The sequence below is a fragment of the Mobula birostris genome, chromosome 12, assembly GCF_030028105.1.
Source record: "Mobula birostris isolate sMobBir1 chromosome 12, sMobBir1.hap1, whole genome shotgun sequence".
NCBI lineage: Eukaryota > Metazoa > Chordata > Chondrichthyes > Myliobatiformes > Myliobatidae > Mobula > Mobula birostris.
The window spans coordinates 71,145,059-71,165,565 of record NC_092381.1 but is presented as its reverse complement, the minus strand read 5'-3'; the positions used below and the strand labels follow the sequence as shown (position 1 = coordinate 71,165,565).

General features: G+C 38.9%; 1 protein-coding gene across 1 annotated transcript in view; it reads left to right on the top strand.

Annotated features, from left to right (window-relative positions):
* Positions 1-726: 726 nt before the first annotated feature.
* Positions 727-20,507, top strand: part of glis1a (GLIS family zinc finger 1a) — a 379,333-nt gene continuing 359,552 nt past the window's right edge. The window contains exons 1-2 of the mRNA XM_072274051.1: positions 727-872; positions 1,408-1,638. Coding sequence (XP_072130152.1) covers positions 1,599-1,638 — 40 coding nt within the window. The 5' untranslated portion in view covers positions 727-872; positions 1,408-1,598. The remainder of the gene's footprint in view (positions 873-1,407; positions 1,639-20,507) is intronic.

The following is a 20,507-nucleotide window of genomic DNA, read 5'->3' as shown; positions in this document are numbered from 1 at the left end:
TGACAAGGCTTACTCATGGACACATAGAGGCTAGATGTACTCTCCACCAAGCAGCCTTTCTTCATATATGATCTTTTAACCGTTTATAAGATACAAAATCATATGTTGAATTCCCAGGCTGAGAACATTAGCTGATTTTTTTCCCTTTTACCCCTTGCCATCTTACCATGTGCACCATCTCGTTTATCCAACCGAGCCTGCCGGTGGGTCTAACTGTTGTTGTTTGATTGGGGCAGTGGAAAGCAGATTTCAAACCCATGAGTTCTCGAGTTTGTTATCAATGCCACAGTAGTTGCTATCTCCACTCTCTTAACTTTAAATTAGTCCCTCAAGTTCTTACCAGACCAATTTTGGTGAATTACCAACAGAAGTTAAAACACTGCAGATGCTGAAGAGCTGAAATAAAAATAGGAACAGCTGAGCTATTCAATCAAGGTATAATGAGAAATGTCTGTTAACGTTTCAATTCCTCAGAATTGTACATTGCAAAAATAAATTATTGCAAAAACCTTGTGAGGATTATCAGAGATGTTGGATGAGAGAAGTTTTACTTGGGATTATAACGATGACTTACAGAACTAAGAGGCAAGGCTTCAAACGAATCAACAAATTATTATGCAAAACAGTTGTAAATAAAATATTTATCTCTAACGACTGTGAAGAGAAATGTTTTACTACGCAGGAATAATCATCCTGAATTTTTGAAAGAGTGAAGAAATTTGCAGAACTTCTGTGGAGAATTATTACAAAGAAATGCTGCGAGGAAAAGCTGTAATTTAGAACTTCTGTGAGGCAAGATCTGATTGTAGCAGTGCTGTGACGGAAGGATTCAGCACAGAGCAGCTAGTTGGAATGTTTCATATAGAACTGTGGTAAGAGAAAGTTCTAACCCTAACCCCAATTGTCTTGTATTTTTTCCGTGAGGTATCTTTGCACTTCCACATTTATCCTACTGAACAAATTATTTTAAATAATTACGAAATGGAATAATCTTTATTATGAATATTAAATACTGAGACAGAATTAAGTTCGTAAATGCAAATGCATATTATTTCTTGTTGCCCTGCCTGACCAGTATTACAAATCGCAATGTGCAAATTCCATTGTGCTTACTAACCATAGGGAATAGTTGTGCAGATAATGTTTGGTAGAACATTTTCCATTAACGAGGTCGCATTTCTTTTTAGTGCCTGCAAATCTTTGAAAATTAATTTCAGGGACTGTAGTTCGCCGAATACGCATCAGAGATGGGTTGAACTAAACAGAGCTCACTCCGACCGTTCATGGTCCTTGCACCCTCTGTAGCATTTGCTCATGCTCTCGGGATCATTCAGAAGCGAACCCCAATCTTTCACGGATGGATTTGGAAATGATCTTGCCGCTTGTTTGTTCCTTGTCTTTTCCCAGGACCGGGAAGGAAACCTCCTCGAGACTGGTCGGCGAGAACGCTTGCTGTTGATTGGTGGAGCGCCCGCGGCTTTGTCTCCTGTGTGACTAACCCGGCTGTCAATCAGTGGCGCGGCTCCCGTCCCACCCGCCGCACTTCACTGCTTGGGGCCAGGGGCCAGCAAAAACTCGCAACACTCTGGGATCCTGCGATGCACTCAACATCTTCTTTCATGCGATGTTCTCATTCAGGTACTTCTTATACATCTATATAACTTGAATTTTCAATTGTCAAAGAAAATTAAATCTACCAAGATATTTAAAAGTTGATATTATTATTCTATACAGAGAATGCTTTTTTTTTGAAAATCCGTTGCTATTTTACTTCAGTATCTGTCAATTCACTAATATTTGTCTATTACATTTATGCTTTCGCAGTATGAGAAAAGTGCACAAAGTTAATTTAAAAACGTTTGTCAGTGAATGAAGTGTTTTTCCTTGAGGAAAATGTACCTTATAAAGTAATCTGTTCAGGTGCAAACCTATCTTAAACGTGTCTGAAATTCTTAAAAAAAAACTACCTGTGTGGATTTGTAAATTCTTGGTTTAAAATATTTAGAACTCTTGTATCTGTGAGACTCGGGGAGATGAGCATAAAAGATTTTTGGGCATATTTATAAAGTGAGATGAATATAACAGCATGAGTAGTGCTTAAATTGTAACCATGGTAAAGGCAGAATTGTGCCAGAGTATGATGAGTAGATGTACATATTTATTAAAAGTTTCTTGTGTCCTAATCAAACGGAAGTTGTCTGAGATTGTGCTCTTGGATTTAGGATTTTGATTGAGTTGTTTATGTCATGAAAGAATGTATTCTGGATTTAACAGCTGCTGGACAGGAGGGGACAATTAAATTTAAAAAAATTTAGAATAATTCCTGGTAATGCACCTTACTTTGACAGACTCATGTAATGGTAATATTGTGGGTTTTAACCCTATTAGTCATCACTTGAAAGCATGTGTAACGTCTGAAATGGATGAAGAGAGTAATTAGGGACAATATTCAACCACAGGTAACAGGCATTGCATGTTAGAAAAACTGGTGCTTTGAAAGCTGGTCCTATACTTAATACATTTTAACCTATGCAATATTGTTTAAAGCTGCATGTAACTCTCCAAAGAGGTCACAGTATGTTTTACTAGTGCAGAGTGACTGAGATTGATGGTAGTCTATGCAAGCACACTTCTTGTATTGATTCATCATGAAAATACTTGTTTTTTAACCAAAGATCTATTTTGGAAGCACAACTTGATTTTATCAGAGTATACACAGTAGGTATTTGAAATTGTTGTAGCTTGCAAAAGATATTTTCAGAGTTAGTGAGCTTTCTGTTTCTACCTCTAGGAAAAATATCATGAAGACTTCTCTTTGATACTTCGATTTCTTCATTTTTAAATATTGTCCCAGATATTATATAACTGATGTACAGATTATAGCATGCTGGGAACCACATGCAAGCCCAAATATTTAGTCATTGTCAATGATTTTGATCACGTGTCTAAAAAAGTACAGCCTTTAAATACATTTATTTCTTCTATATAAAAGGTGGTTTGTATCAGACAGTTGTGAGAACAGTTTGGCCTGTTTAATTCTGTAATTGAGATTAATTGTTTGAAATCTGTTGCCTATTATATAATGAGCTTTGAGCTTAGGGGTGCAAACTAAATCAGGTTAGTTTCACCCTTTGATATTTCTCTGCCCTCCACTGAGACCTTGGAATCTGTTAGAATGCTAGTTTATGGCTGATGCCAGCCTTATGGTACCTGAATCAATTGTCCATTCTTCACATCTATGGATAGAATATGAACCAGCCATTTGTCCTGGGAAAGATTGTAGTGGGTTTGATCCTGTCCTCCTCCGGTGAGCAAAACTTTTAATCTTCATTGATTTTAATCTTTGGAGCACAATTTTATTGGTTCATTGCTGGTGTGGGAGGGGAATTGTTCCAACGAACCCCACTCCCCAAAGTGAGTTTTTTGTTTATTTGAAGAGTACTATATTAATCTTGTTTTTTTTTTACCTTGGGCGAGAAACCAATGTTGAATATATTAGGATCTAAATGTAACTTTTGGTATGTTTTAATTTTGAGTTAAATTTAAAGAAATTAGATGACTATAATTGTCTTTGTGTAAAAATTTTTGCACAATTTATTAGATTTAGTACTGTTATTATTTTGTCATTATGTTTCTTGCACTGCAGTGATACACTAGTTAATACCTGGAGAACTGCCTTCCCCCTGTTGTACTTCATTTGAAACACATTAAGTTTGGTTTCCAGTCAGTAGCGTCTACAGTTTTCCTATAAAGTCTGATGATTGTGAATGTAACTTATGGCTTTGTGACTCAATGGGTGAGAATTATATTGAGACAAGCAGCACTTGAGGTTTGATCTTTGAAGTGCCGCTGAGGAAGCTGAGCTCAACTGGGGAGGCATTTGTTTTGCTGTAAAAGTTCCCGAGGTATCTGTAATGCAAGTGCAAGTGTGCAATTGGTTGGTTGAGATCAGGTTTAGACTTGACTCTGATCCCCTACGTGGTCACTTTGCTGAAAAACGATCCAAAATCTTTGCCCACAAATGAAGGTAGGTCCCAGCTGGACAGTCAGACGTGTCGTTGCACTGCCGGCAAGGATCAGTTCCTTTTGCCATGAAAGGGAAACCACTTAAGGGACAAGAACAGCTGTTTGAACATGCCAAGTGCATCTTTGTTTTATGTTTGGAAGAAATATCTAAGAACATATTCTTGACAGTTATTTTGCTCTAAATGCTTAAAGGGAATAAAATTTGCACTGCAGAGGTACTGCATCACAAACCCTGGGATGAATAATGGGCACCAAATGCCTGTAGTGAGAGATTATTCAGCAGTGACTTCTTCAACAAATAATAGGATCCTCAATGTGATTTCACAAATTATTGCTCCCATTGGGAATGAAATGTCATAGTGCAACATGGTCTCTAGTGTATCTCAGAGGACTTGCATGGGGATGTGATTCATGTACTATCTACTGATACCAAAGTGCAAGCTAGTTTAAAGGAGTTTCAGTTTGCAAATAAAGTACAATGCCCTAATCATTCTAAGTAGTAGCTCCGTGAAGATCCACAACATTAAGCATAAGGGACCACATGAAAATGTTTTGATACCTATCTGAAAAACTATTCAGTCCCCAGTAATACCCAAATACCAAGAAAAATGTATGACCACAGTAGCCATGGTCAATTTGTTGGAAATTGCTTAAAACCACAAATTGTAAACTGAAATTGTTGAAGATAAATAAGTTTATCAAGTCAATGGTCTGTTGAGATCCACATGTAACTGAAGAACACTTCTGTCAGGAACTGGTTAGTCCAATTTCCATTTTAAGCCCTAGATTGCAGTGTGAGGGATTTCTTTCAATAATGTAAATTGATGTTCAAAATTAAATATTTAGGCACTGTTAAGTGAAAGAGCAACATGCTTACAGGATTATTGTTGTAAATACACATCTTAATGAAGTGCAGTGAAAGATCTATTTAATTCTACATGTGATTATAATGTGAAAAAAGCATAATATTCGGAGTACCTAGCAAAATGACCACATCAGGCTAATTCATAAAACTTGGAGATGGAAGATTTATTTCAGAGAGAAATTGTGATTTTATGTTTGTCAGGAAAGCTATATGGAAACCAAGAAGCATCAATCAGTATATATTAAATAGAAGCATCCTTTTACCAAATCTTCCTCACTTTATTCTTCTTTATTTTCCTCCATGGTCCCACTCTATTTTTCGCTACTGACTTATCCTTTTTTATTTCTCTATCTACATTTCATCCTTCTCTTTTGTTTTCATTTCTCCTGCACTCTCCTATATCCTGTTCTCCATTTTCTCCTATTCCTTCTCTCTCCCCCCCCATTAATTTTTCTCTCCTCTGCTCTCTATTCTCATCAGGCCTTTCTCCTCATTTGTCTTTGTTTTCCTTTCCTCTATTCTCCTCTCCCTCTCTCCTCTCCTTTCCCCTTTCCCTATTATCCACTGATTCTTTCTTCTCGTTCCTAGACCCCTCTTCCTTCTGTTCACTTGTCCGGCTTTGTCTCATCTCCACTTTTCTGCTCCTTGCTGGTCGCTTGTATTCTCTGCTGATGTGCTTTCTCCTCTGTTCTGCCCCGCTCAGCAGTCTTCATTTTTTTTTCTTTTTTCTTTTCTCCATCACATCCTCTCCACTACTTTTTATCCCCTTCCATCTTTGTTCTTCACTTTACACACAGATAGAATCATAAGAGAAACACTGTGTAGAAATAGGCTTTTTAGATCACCAAGTCAATGCTGATGATCAAACACTGAATGATACTAATCAGGCATTAATCCCATTTTCTGTTCCCCAGGTTCTCAACGATGACTACATACAGATTCTACCACTCACCTACACACACAGGGGTCAACAGAGCAGCCAATTAATCTAGAGCTTGTATGTGTTTGGATGTGGGAGGAAACGGATACAGTCACAGGGAAAGTGCAGACTCCACACAGATACAGGTTTGCTGTGTCTTTGGTACTGCGAAACTGAACACCACTGTGCTAGAACTCTTTGCTCAGCTTCTCCCCTTTTTCCTTTTCTCTGTTCTTCTCTCCTAAGCCTAAGACAGTCAACCTTCTTGCTCCATTACACCACCAACCCAGCATTTTGTCCCAAATACAATCTTTTCTTGCACAAGCTCAGTCAGAACAACCTGTACCCAAAATGAAAGTCTGTTCTGGTCTTTTCTCACATGCATACTGTAAAGCTGGAGATAGCAGATAGTAACCTATAGATCAAACTTCCTTTGGTTATAGCGCATCCATCTCTACGGCTAAAATCATTTAGTAAAGGGAAGAAAATAGATTTTGCCTGACACTTTGCAGGTGCAGTACTGTGTTAGATGGTGCAGGCACTCACCAAACCCATGTGCATTTAATCTATATAAAGGAAGTTGCATAGGTCTGTATTGCAAAGGTATTTCACTTGCATGAAATACCTTCACAACACAGACCTATGCAAATTCTTTTACATAACACATGTTTTCAATCCCTCTTGCCAGTCTAAGATATTTTTATTAAGTATTTATGTGTATAATATAATAAACAGCCAACACACAGTAAACACACCCTTTGAGGCTATTAGATGCCGTTCTAAACTACACAACATCCATTTCTGATTCATTTTTGCCTGTTAAGTATGAAACATGAAATTAATTTGGGCAATCACCAGTCGCTTTCTGGAGGACATGCACTGCATGGATTTAATCTTTTGAAACCCTGTAAATGCAGAGTTTCAGGCATAGAAATAAGCCATCACAGCAAGAAGAGGGCAGCAGTCCAACATAATGGAAAATGCATGTCTTTGATTATGGGGAAGGGGAATCAATTCATTGTTGTAGGAAGCAATTTTAACGAAGTTGGCAGCTGCAGTTGTTATTAAACTACCCTTTAATATGTAGTCTCTTGTTTGAATACAGGGCAAAGTGATAGGTAAAAGTCCCTGTCCTTCCAATTTCTTTTGTGTTTGTCCAGATTTCCTCACTTGTAGCAACTTGTGACATGCTGTTATTGAATCTTAAGGGTAATACAACACAGAAGCAGATATCTCAGTCTACTGACTCCTGTTGGTTTGATTGTTTTTTTTCCACCCTTATTCATTTAAAACATTTTTTTGCCCTGCTGAAAGTGCAAATTGGTAATGATGAGATTATCAGAGCACCCAGGGTTTTGGAGAATAAAGGATGGACATGCTGTCTCACTGAAGCATGACAAATAAAAACACAGAAGGGAAGGAGGAACGACAGAAAGGAAGAGAGTAAATTAGAGTCAGACCGACAAGATAGCAAGAAAAAGTTGATGGGAGGCGGGAGTGGGGACAAGTTAGTTCAAAGGAAAAGTAAGAAAGTATTGCATATTAAGCATTTCTAACGTGGAATCCCATCCCATAACAATTATGTCATATTTTTGGCAGAGCTGCCTGAATCTAATCTGATCTTCATGCTCTTAAAAATTCTTTACCTGTTTTAAATATCTGCTGATTCTAAATGGTGCAGCAGTTTTTGCTTTAATTAATCACTGTACAGCATCTCAAGGACTTTATGATAAATAAAATCAACTTTGGCACTTGATCATTAATTCTTGAAATGGTATTTTCTTTACTCATTCTGCAAGTACCATCTATCGTCAGAAAGCTACTTCCCATATATTGTATGTTCTGTATGGGGAGTTTCTTAGCATCAGTCTTAATTTTGCCTCTATTCTTCAAATGAATAAACTCCAATCTACTCTCAGGATTTAAATTAAATATTGTTAGGAACCATCTTTTATTTTATTCCTTATGATAATATCCCAAGTTCATGAACCATGAGTTTGTGATCCAAGTTCAAACCTGGCATCTGCTACTGTTGGAATTTGATGGTTCTATGTCATTAAATTGAAAATTAGAAAATTCATGATATTGGTGTTTATTTTAATTATTTATTATATATAATATTTTATAATATAATAAATTAATATACATTATATTATGTAAACTATAGTTGATTGTAGATATAGTAGTAGGGTATCAGCCCAGTAGACTGAATTAGATAATAAAACAGGCACAAACAGGCAGATAAACCAATGAAACTGGTAATCCAATCATAATAAAGCAAAATCAATGAAGCAAATCATATGCCACGTGCCAAAATAGATCCAAGTCAGAGAAAATCTTGATCACATTCTATAGTTTTTAAATTTGTAATTTATTCAGTAATGGGGATTTACTGGCAAAACTAGCATTTACTGCACATACAAGGAAATCTGCAAATGCTGGAATTTCAAGCAACACACATAAAAGTTGCTGGTGAACGTAGCAGGCCAGGCAGCATCTGTAGGAGGAGGTACAGTCAACGTTTCGGGCCGAGACCCTTCTTCAGGACTAACTGAAAGAAGAGCTAGTAAGAGATTTGAGAGGGGGAGGGGAGATCTGAAATGATAGGAGAAGACAGGAGGGGGAGGGATGGAGCCAAGAGCTGGACAGTTGATTGGCAAAAGGGATATGAGAGGATCATGCGACAGGAGGCCCAGGGAGAAAGAAAAGGGGGAGGGGGGAAACCCAGAGGATGGGCAAGCGGTATAGTGAGAGGGACAGAGGGAGAAAAAGGAGAAAGAGAAAAAGAATGTGTGTATATAAATAAATAACGGATGGGGTACGAGGGGGAGGTGGGGCATTAGCAGAAGTTTAAGAAGTCAATGTTCATGCCATCAGGTTGGAGGCTACCCAGACGGAATTTACTGCAACTGCATATTATTGTTGCCCTATAGAGGATGCTGCGAACTGCTTGCCTGAACAACAGCAGATAGTGGAGTGAAGATACTCCAACAGTGTAATTAGGTGGAGAGTTCCAAGATTTTGTTCCAATGATAGTGAAATGATGTTGACACGTTTCCAAGTCAGGATGATGTGTGACTTGGAGAGAACTTGGAATTGATGTTGGTCTTCATCTGACCTCCTAGTTCATAGAAGTTAGGTTCAGCTAGTGCAACAATGCAGTGTGAGTTTGATAGATCCTGTGCCAATCTTGGAGTATAGTTATTTAAGGTGGTGGTTGCTGTACCAATCAAGTGGGTGTTTTAATCTAGATGACATCAACCTACTTGAGTGTTGTTGGAGTTCTGAACATCCAGGTACACGGAAAGTATTCCATTCACTCCTTGTCCCTTGTAAAGATGTACCTGTGGGAGCTGGTTATCTTGGGAGTTGCTTATTGGGGAAGTGGCAATTGAGAGAGAAACCTGTTAATGACTGGGAGGTTTGGACTTGCATCAGAAAGTGGAGGTGGGTCTCAGGAAATTAGGACTTGAGACATCGATGAAGGCACCCTCCAGGATCAGGTGTTGTTGGCAGTGGCAATGGAGATCAAAGTTGTGATCAGGCAGCTGAAGTTTGGAGATGTGTGTCAAATATTGTTAGGGATGTTCGAATGGTAAGATTGATGGTGATTATTTTTTCTCTCTGTACATTCTTTAACACATGCCTTCCCGTTGCCTTTTACCTACGGACTTCAAACTATCAGCTGTTCCTCCAATAAAGTAATAGTGTTTGCATTTAAATAGAACTTTCACAACCTTCCACAACAAAAATTAAATTCCAGTGTTGCAGTTTTAAAAATGTGGCATCCAGTTTGCACAAGACACGTGTAATAAACAGCAATAAGTCCTAGGGAAAATTCACACAGTCACCAGAAGAAGATGCAAGCTTTAATACAGACAGTATAGGAAATCAGGATTAATTCTGGGTCACTAGTAGAGCAGCACCAGTACCTGCTGCACCAATTTGCCATCATGAAAAGAATCAACATTTTGAAAAGAGTGCAAAAATTGAAGAGAGATCAGTGACTAATTAACACCCAACAAGGGTATTAAAGTCCAAAGGTTGAGGTCGGATGCAAAAATTGAACCAGAGTTGGAGTCAGAGCAATAATTTAAATAATATAGGGAGGTAAGGAGAAGGAACAGGACTTGAGGTTGTTTGGAGGGGAAAAAAAAGTGGAGAAAAGTTGAGATAATGGTGGTGCCCAGGCACACTAATCCTCTCTCCTGTTTGTTCAGCTCTGCCAGCATAATTTGGAGGTTGTTACATTCTTATGGTACTTTTTTGTCTTGTCAAACAATTCATCCGAAGCACTTTAACAAGTTTCATCAGTGGCTGGAGTTGTACACTGATGCTTTCAAAGGTTCAATAATTACTTCAAACAATGCATGTTTGTTTATTGTGGTGTTTGCATTGCCCAGATTGCTTGCAAGTTACTATGCACAAACTCAGACAAAAAGTAGGGATCACACTGTTGGGATTGAACACCAATAAGCATCCTTCTTTAAGGACAACTGAAAAATTTGGCTGTAGGATGAGCTAAAGATGAATCATGGTAGAGCTGAGACACATTGAACTGTAAAATTACCTGTTGACAAAGCAGCGCATAAGTTGAATATCAGAAGCAGAGATGGCATGTGACAAAAGAGCAGTGTGACATAAGTGACAGGTCTCGCATTTAGCCTTTTGAGGAGGAAGAGAAGGAGTGGACCTGTGGACCTTCCTATCTCCTTCTGTTGTTAAGCCTGTCCATGCCTGTGGCACTGCAAACTCACTTCTAACAAAACCAGATTCACAGTTAGAATCCAAGGTTGTGTAGAGAGATGAAGAATTGAGATAAAAGCTCTTTCCTGGTGTTTCTGGGAAGTGATAATCTCCCCTGTAAAATCTTACATTAGCAAAATTTAACCTCTGACAGGACTGTGGTAAATTATACAGCACAATGTTGATTCAAGTACTGCAGTAGAAAACAATACATAATGAATGACAGAGATCTCATGTTGACTTTGAAAGTTGTCATGAAAGCCTCAACCTGCCCTATATGGAAATCCGTTACTTAGAACCACATGATAAGGTACCAAATTAATGTCACATAATTAGCTCCATACACCCAACTGAATCACAGCCTTAAATCAAAATTGTCTCTTAATGTTTTTCTACCTCCCACATGCACAATTCAAACAAAATTAAGTTTTCTGAAACCCAAAGATCTTTTTCAAAATACAATTTAATTAGTGCAAAGCTAATGTATTTACTCTGCTTCACAAGTTTTTGTACAATACTTTATTTTGTCTTTCTACAATAATTTTGGTTGAATCAGCTCATTTGGTTTCGTTGTCTGTGCTTAACTGGCTTGTGGTTAAAGTAGAAATGTCAATTATCCAAAGTAATTGAGAGCAGAAATGTACAGATAATGCCTTTGTTTAAATAATGAAACACTAATCAGGAAAACAGATGCAATGTGAACTTATTTTAACTGTAAAATAAAAATTCACTGGCTACTTAGATCTTTGATTCAGCCTATTTTAAGCAATTTCACAAGCATTACAAACCGTAGCAGTACTCTCCCTGCAGATACGTGAAAACTATACCCAAAACTTGCAGCAGAATATACTGTTCCAAACTGTACTGATACAAGTCATATTCATGAATTTTATCATGTTAGAAATTGAATCCATTCAGCTCTAATATAATAAACTGCAATAACAAAATTCTGTTCCAATAAGCAAATTTTCCTGTTGATTTTGGAGTTCCAAAAGGCCTCTTCTCAGAATGGAGGGCCTGAGGAGGTTGAGCTTAACCACGAAGGCTGGCTGTAGGTGGTGTGTGTTTTTTTTTTCATCCCATCAATTGGATTTTTGGATTTAAGTATCTTCTTCCAGCAGCTAGGACGGAGGGCAGAGGTGATCAGAGGACCAATAGATTCATTGCCAATACGTTGTGCATCTATTTCCATTTATTGCCCAATGCCTTAGCATTTGTCTTTTTTTTTGAGGCTCAGCACAGCATGCTCTTATATTTTACGGTCTTGTGGTCTTACGGTAAAATCTTCCAAATTCACTAGAAGGATATGTAAACCAATTACAGTTACACTCAATCAATTCTATTGGGCGCAATACACCAGACTTCTGAGTGTGTGATTAGAGGAAATTACTAGATGAATCAGTGGAAAATATTCAAGGGTGTGCTCAAAGACTCTTTGGAGAAGTGCAATACCCTCCTTGATTCCTGACAATACCTAGACCATGACTGGAGCTCAAGTTAGAGATGCAGGATTTGGGATGGTATTGAGGACCTTGACATAATGCATTGGGAGCACTCAGAGGTCCCGCATGGAGGGTGGAAGGAGTGGACCATCTAACAAACTATCACTGGCTCTCTCCATCAGCTACCACATGCCCCATCTGTGGAAGAGTCTGCATTTTCCACATTGGCTTTGCCAGTCAGCTCAGAAACCCCCAAAACAGGAGTAGAAGTAAGTCACTCCCAACTGCAGAAGCTGCCTATATCCAAGTCAATATGATTTCTTGTTTCTGTGCCTATTTTAATCTTGTCATCTACCAAAAAAATAGCTGTGGCAAGTTTCCAGTTGCTGCTTCTTCGTAAACTTGACAGCCCCAGTGTGATGGTGGAGAGAGTAGATCTCCAGACTGGGAGATGAAATGCCTGTAAAATCAATGTCCTGGATGTGATTGAAGACAGGTGCAGTTGTAACAGTCACAGAGTACTCCATCCCATTCCTCTCTTAGACAACAATCTTGGGGAGCTATTTGCCACAATGTACCCAAACTCTGTCAAGGGTGAGGAAGGCACCCAAGCTGGTTAATGGTCTGGATCATAATATTTGGGATTTCTTTACAAGCAGAGCCTAGCTTAAGGATCACTGCAGTTGTCTATGATACTACAACAGGGGGAAATGCAAATCTACCCTTAATACTTCTAGCACTATTCTTATTCATAATGAATTCATAAAATTCATAATTTCAAGCATTATAAAGCCATTAAAGTACAATTCAGATGTGGTGTAATTACTGTTGTTCCTGGCCACACCTTATGGCACATGGGCTTCAACCTTTTGCCATTTTTAGCATTTGTCTGATTTTTTTTTTGAGGCTCAACCCAGCATGGATAGAAAAAGTGCAAGGACCCAGCCAGGTTCAAACTGGGGACCTTTCACCTTAAAGTCTGATGCAGATGCCACTATAGCACCAGCCGGCTTAATGATTACTGTACCGTGCACAATCTAATTACCACTTACAGTCAGATAAAGCAATAGACAGATAAAAGTTAAAGACTTACTTACATTGTAGCATTAAGTGCACTTAGCTTAAATTTCCATGGGGTGCATAAATGCATATGACAGAGTCCCACAGTCATGAATAAAGGTGAACTTAAAATTCCAATTTTTGATTTTACTGATGCCAATGCAACCTTGCTTTCCAATGTAGGATATGTTTCCTCATTCAACCGGCTAAATAAGTATAATTGCATTTAAGAGGGTGTCGCCTTGACCATGATGCTGGATGCCCCGGAGGTACAGATCGGGCACTCTGGGTGATTAGAGAAGGGCTGCTTTGGCCCTTTCAAAATGGTCACAAAAGATCATGAACATGAAGCAACACTGAAAAGCAAGAAAAACTTTTTCTTTTTGATGGATTGTTAAGTCCAAGGGGTTAGGTCTCTTAAGACCAATTGAAGTGCCTGAGCAGAGTTCTCTCTTTAATGTCTCTTCTTAGTGCTTATCTTCTACAAAGCACCCAGTAGCAAAAGGGACAGGAAAACATTTGGTCCCCTTTTTTAAAAAAAAATTGTTTGCATGTAACAGGCGTGCAAGGAACAGTTGTCAGTTTTCTCAGTGGTGTGTGACATTACCTGAATGATCCCATTGAATTTGGGAGATAACACGCAGGAGAAATATCCATCACACCTCACCCCTATTCCATGTTCTGAACTAGGATAAATAGAGTCAGAGAGAGAACACAACAACACAGAAACAGGCCTTTGGCCCATCAAGACTGTGCTGAACTATTAATCTGCTTAGTCTCATTGACCTGTACCCAGACCATAGCCTTTCATATCCCTCCCATCCATATACCTATCCATGCCATTGAAATCAGTTGGTTGATTTGTGAAGTATTGTGTGCTTCTTGGAGTGCAACATCAAGTACACGTTAAACAAATACACGTACAGGCGTCTTCGCTCTGTGGGCCACTTCTTCAGAATGAAGACCATCATCCTCGACCTCGAGGGATAGCCACGATGATGACGATACCTATCCAAATTTCTCTTAAGTGTTGAAATTAAACCTGAATACACCAGTTTTGCTAGCAGCTCGCTCTACACTCTCACTACCCTCTGAGTGAAGAAGTTCCCCTTAAACATTTCACCTTTCAGCCTTAACCCATGACCTCTAGTTGTACTCTCACCCAACCTCAGTGGAAAAAGCTTGCTTGTGTTTACCCTATCCATAGTCCGCATAATTTTTTATACCTCTATCAAATCTCCCCCCATTCTTCTACACTCTAGGGAATGAAGCCCTAACCTACTCAATCTTTCCCTACTGCACAGGTCCTCAAGTCCTGGCAGTGTCCTTATAAGCTTTCTCTGCACTCTTTCAATCTGATTTATATTTTTCCTATAGGTAGGTGAGTAGAACTGTACACCATACTCCAAATCTGGCCTCACCCATATCTTATACAACTTTAACATAACATCCCAACTCCTGTATTCAGTACTTTGATTTTTGAAGGCAAACGTGCCAAAAGTTATGGTCCTGTCTACTTGTGATGCCACTTTCAAGGAATTATGACTTTGTATTCCCAGATCGAGCTGTTCTACTGCATTCCTCACTGCGCCACCATTCATTGTGTAAGATCTACCCTGGTTTATCCTGCCGAAGTGCAAAACTTCACACTTGCCTGCATTAAATTCCACCTGCCATTTTTCAGCTCATTTTCCCAACTGGTCCAGATCCCACTGCAAGTTTTGATAGTCTTCCTCACTATCCACTACACCCCAAAGCTTGGTGTCATCCGCAAATTTGTTAATCTAATTTACCACATTATCATCCAGATCGTTGATGTAGTTGACGAACAACAACGGATGCAGCACTGATCCCTGCGGCACACAGCTAGACGCAAGCCTCCGGCAGAGAGGCAACCATCTATCTACTGCCACTGTCTGGCTTCTTCAAAGCCAATGCCTAATTCATAATTCAATTTACTACCTCATCTTGAATGCCGGATGACTGAACCTTCCTGACCAACCTCTCATGCGGTACCTTGTAAAAGGCCTTGCTAAAGTTCATGTAGACAACATTCACTGCCTTGCCTTCATCAGATTTCCTGGTAACTGCCTTGAAAAGCTCTATAAGATTGGTTAGGCATGACCTACCGTGCACAAAGCCAAATTGGCTATCCTTAATCTGTCCCTGTCCATCCAAATACTTATATATCCGGTCCCTGAGAATACCTTCCAATAACTTTCCCATTACTGATGTCAGGTTCACTGGTCTATTGTTCCCTGGCTTATTTTTAGACCCTTTCTTGAACAACAAAACAACATTGATGGACTCTAGTCCTTCAGCATTTTACCCATTGCTAAGAGAGTTTTAAATATTTCTGCCAGGGCCACTGCAATTTTTGCACTATCCTCCGGAAAACTTGAGAGAACACCTTGTCAGGCCCTTGGGATTTATCGACTCTAACATAAATTAGATCTTCATCTTCTGTAAGGTCATACTTTTGTATGGAAAGTGAAGTTACATGTAGATTAGGTGTTTGCAATTCAAATAAAGCACAAATTAGTGGCAGAATAAAGTTTCCTCAACACTGTCTTCAGACTAGAAGCTTACCTGTCCTATTTTGAAATTTGTTTTTCAACCCATTTCTCAGAGATAAAAAGATTTTCTTTGAAGTAAAATCTGAAAATGCTGGAGATACTCATCAGGTCAGGCAGAATTTGTGACAGAGAAATTGTTAATGTTTCAGCTCATTGACAATGTATTGAGACTGATATTTTGGAGTAAAGGCAAAGCAGATTTTGAGTGGGATATTGCTTTGCAAGAACACTTGACTGGGACATTCAAATCTGAGTAAGACAGCAGCTCCTAATATATTCACCATAAGGAAAGCATTAGGAAGGTAGTTATTTTTTGAAAAAAGCAGTTTTATTCACAATGGAGGGATGTGCATTACTGCTGTATAAAATGTTATAACTATGAATGAGAGATGATCATAGTCAGAGTAGCAGTGTGGGGAGGGCGGAGGAGGCAGGGATTGTGAATAGCTGAGCATAAAGCTGATGGAATACAGTGTAAAATAAAAGTGACATTATCCATTGTGGTTAAAAAGAATAAAGACACATAGTACATATTTTTAAATGGGGATAGAAAAGTACTGGTGATTTGTGGACCTGGATTTACACTTGTCACTAAAAATTAACATGCAGCTACAGCAAGAATTTAGGGAGAACAATGGTACATTTGATTTTATAACAGGGGAATTTGTGTTGAAGAGTAAAGATATCTTGTAATTATAGAGTACCCTGGTTAGACTGTACTTGGAATTTTATATACTCATCTCCCTTTCTCCGGGAGAATATACATTTCATATAGGGAACACAATAAAAATACATCAGCTTGATTGCTGGGATGGGGGTTGATTATATGAAAAATGATTAAGCTGACTGATCCTATACACTTCCAGAATGAGAGGTGATCTCACTTAAACACGAACATATCTAATAGGATTTGATAGGACAAACGGAAAGATGATGTTTCTGTAGCTGGTTTGTCTAAACCAAGAATCAGATTTCAGGGCAGAGCTGAGAAGAAACTTCTTCATCTGAAAGGTAGTTACTTTTGGGATTATCCACTCATGAGTGCTGAAGAAACAAAGATCATTAATTTTTTGGATATTCAGGAAATCAAGATATATGGTATTTGAATAAAGGTGTGGCGCTGAGGTAAAAGTGCAGCCATGAATGCCAGAGAAGGCATTAGGAAATGACTGGCCTATTTCTTCTTATGAACTTTGGTGTCTATCGTACAGGTGGGGATATTAGTGAGTGTACAACCAATACCCATCAGAAGTATGCAGATGATTTTTAGTATGCATCCTTGATTTGACACCAAGTATGATGTTTTGGATCTCATGTTATACCTACTGCTAATTTTATTTGGCTGTTCACGTGTTAAGCAGCAGCAAAGTTCATTCCCCCTCGCCACCAGTGCTACTTAACGTAATCTTATGCAACGTGTAGGTCAGTTGCCAATTGACTTATTATTGCACCCCGATCCCTCCAATGTTTGAAATTAAAGATTTAGGATGAAAGGCGAACTCTTTAAGGGAAATCTGAGAGGGAATTTATTCACTCAGAAGGTGTGCAAGTGTGCAGCCATGTGCCAGCAGAAGTGGTAGATGCAGGTTCAGTTGCAACATTTAAGAGAGGTTTGGATAGGTACATGAATGGGAGGTGTTTGGAGGGATAGGGTCAGTGTGCAGGTAGATGGGTCCAGGCAGAAGGACCATTCAGCATAGACGGGGTGGACTAAAGGGCCTGTTTCTCTGCTCTCTGACTCTATGACTAATGTAAACCTTACGAATTCTAGGAGAACCTGATTTCCTTGTGCCGTTGTTGGAAAACTTCAAGCAGTTCTAAGTCCAGAACTGTAGACTTTTGTCAGCAGTCTGGTTTGGATGGCTGCAGGCTAGAGTAAAGATACTGCTATTCTTGCAGGGACGGAATCATGAATGCAGATATCCTGAGAGAGGGCAGTAACTTTGTTCTTCACAGAACCTCTATTGTTCTCTGGGCCAGCACCTTAGCACTCCAGGTAAGTTGTTAATGAACAGATAGTTCGAATTCTGTTAACACTCTACAAACCTATGGACATTGGAATCCACATTCACATCAGTCTTGGTGTGCACGCCAATAGATTGAGCTTGTGCAACTGCTATGAGCTTTCAATAATATCCTTAGATACCGAGAAGCTAGTGTTCGCTTTGGACTGGAAGTTGCTCTGGTGATTATCAAACTGTGCATTATGATTAGGTCTACATGTACTTGGAAATGAATTGCCAGCCACCTTATTGGAAAGAATGGATGTCAACCTCTTTGGGAAATCTTGCACAGATTCTCTGAAACTGAGGAGTAATGTTCCTTAATGTTACCTGGAGGTTTACTGAGAAACCTGCTAATGCTCCAAACATTTTACTGTGTTTGTTCAACTGTCTTTTCTGTTGACTGCACCTTTGATGTCCTAATTTAAGCTCTCTGTTGCCAAGCCTATATGTGATCTCACCCTCCAACATGTCAACAGCAGTGTTATTGTCGTCCTGATTTTTGACTGGAGCACATTCTGTCCATTATCTCACCACTTGCATACTCCCTCTCTGACTTGCTCTGTACCACCAGTATTGAGCCAGTCACAGTAAAGGAATATGAGAAAGCTATTTGTCATGATGTTGAGAAAAGTGCTGTGTATGTGTTGGACTGCTGTGTTTATTGTGCTTGAGTGACCCACCTCTTGATATTCGAAGTCTATGTACTAACTGATGGCAAAAATCAGAAGCAAGATGGAATATCTCCACTTGTGTATGTGAGTGCAATAACACTCAAGAAGTTTGATGCTTTCTAGGAAATTGCATTGTATACTTAATTGATACCTCTTTCCACTACCTGACGAATTCATTGCCTTTGCCACTGACATATATTTGCTGCTGTGTATCCCATCAATGAAGTGCCCTGAAGTTGATTTTCCCAGCTTCTCTGCCTGAGGTTGAACACCATGGTAGCGTAGTGGTTAGCATCATGCTAGCTACAGCGCCTGCAACCCTGATTCAATCCCTGCTGCTGTCTGAAAGAGATTTGTGAATTCTGCTCTTGACGCCATGGGTTTTCTCCAGGTGCTCTGTTTCCCCCCATGTTCCAAAAACGTACAGAATTAGCAGGTTGCTTGGTAACTTGGGTGTAATTGGGTGGCATGGAACCAACCTGCAACTTGTACCAAAAAGGACAAGGGTAGCAGGCGCATTTGAAAATCACCACATGTGAATTCTTCTCTAAGTCAAATACCATACAGACATGGAAATATAGCACCATTGCTGGGTCTAAATTCTGAAATACTCTGCTCAACAACATTGTGGAACTTTTATAGCAGTGGCTGAGAAAGCAGTTTACCACTGCTGTTTCACTGTGTGATAGCTATAACCACTGAATCCATTCAGTCCTGTCTTAGTTTCATTTGATTGATAGCCTCAATGTTGTATATTTGGTAGAATGAAATTCAGCAAAAATAAATTAAACAATAGAGAGCATTTGATCAAAAGTTCTGAAAGAACCCACAATTCTTAGATGAAAAGCTATTGAGGAATATTTAGTTAATCCTTGTTTAGAGAACATAACAAGAAAAAATATACCAGAATAGGAAATTATAACTACTAATTACAAAGTGTATAAACATAAAAAAGTCCACATTATTTGTTATTACTCAATGACAGGCTCATGTTTCTTCAACAATTGGGCTAGTAAGAACACAACAGAATAAACAAAGAATCAAAGTCTGACAGAAGTAGTGACTATTCAATCTGTTTAAAAACAGTATTTGTTAACAGGGTGACCATGCAACAAAAGTGTGGTAGAGAATGTCTTACACAAAAGAGGTGATGTATGTTAAGAAGATAGACAACCACTTCATTCTTAGGGCAGTATAAATGATTTCTAAGTGCAGTGTGGCTAGCATTTTTTACATTTCATGAATAAGCTAAACAAAATCTCAGGCATCTGATTGTTCAACTGAGGTGAAGTTAAACTGTAGGCCTAATAAATAACTGTTCTGTCTCTGGTACCCTGCAATCTCAAGGACAAGCTTCCCAACTTCAGTGGTTAAGCTGTTGTGTGTAGATGATGCTTGAGTGTTCAGAGGCCAAATTCCAAAGGCCATAGGTATTGTTGACTTGTTGTTTGACGCATGTGAGAACAAGTGATTTTACAAAGTTTACCAAAGCCACCTTAAAAATGCAATTGAGTCATGGGATCCCCGCTCTTCACTACTCAGGTGAAAAAGGAGCTTTTAGGGTAGCATGTAAACTGTAGGGAGCACATAGAAGCCCAAATGTCCTTCCACCCCTTCAACCCAATGCCTTCTTCCCTATTGAAAAATCTACAGCTTCCAAAATGGCCTCATCAGTCACCTCAAAACCCAAAGGACCAGAGAAAGCAAATCATTCGTGGCTCTGAAGGATCACCTGAGAAGAAGTTAAGTGATCTTCAAATTTATCTCTTTAAAGTCAATGAAATTGAAGCTTCAAGAATTGGAAGTACTCTTCACCTTAGGATAACGATGGACTCTCCCAAGCAATGCATCTCTCAGTACAGGCATAGTGTGCAGCCATTCTGATTAGAGTTAAATTCTGAGCAGTTTTGTGTGTATTACTTTCATATTTTGAAAGTCTTTAAAATGCAAGAGGGAAAACAGATTAAAAGAAGTGTTTTTGATCTGGATTTGATGGTTGTAATCCTAATTTAACCCACCCCAGAAGGTTCTATTCAAAGTTATTTCCTTATATTTCAGGAGTATATGGAAACATCCCACAGACAAAGACCAGCTGGTCCTACAAATTTCTGATTTGAGCCACAGTGCAACTACAATCCAGCAACCATATGATCTTATGGGAGCAAAGAAAGAACTGTTTTGTGAATATGTATGTTTG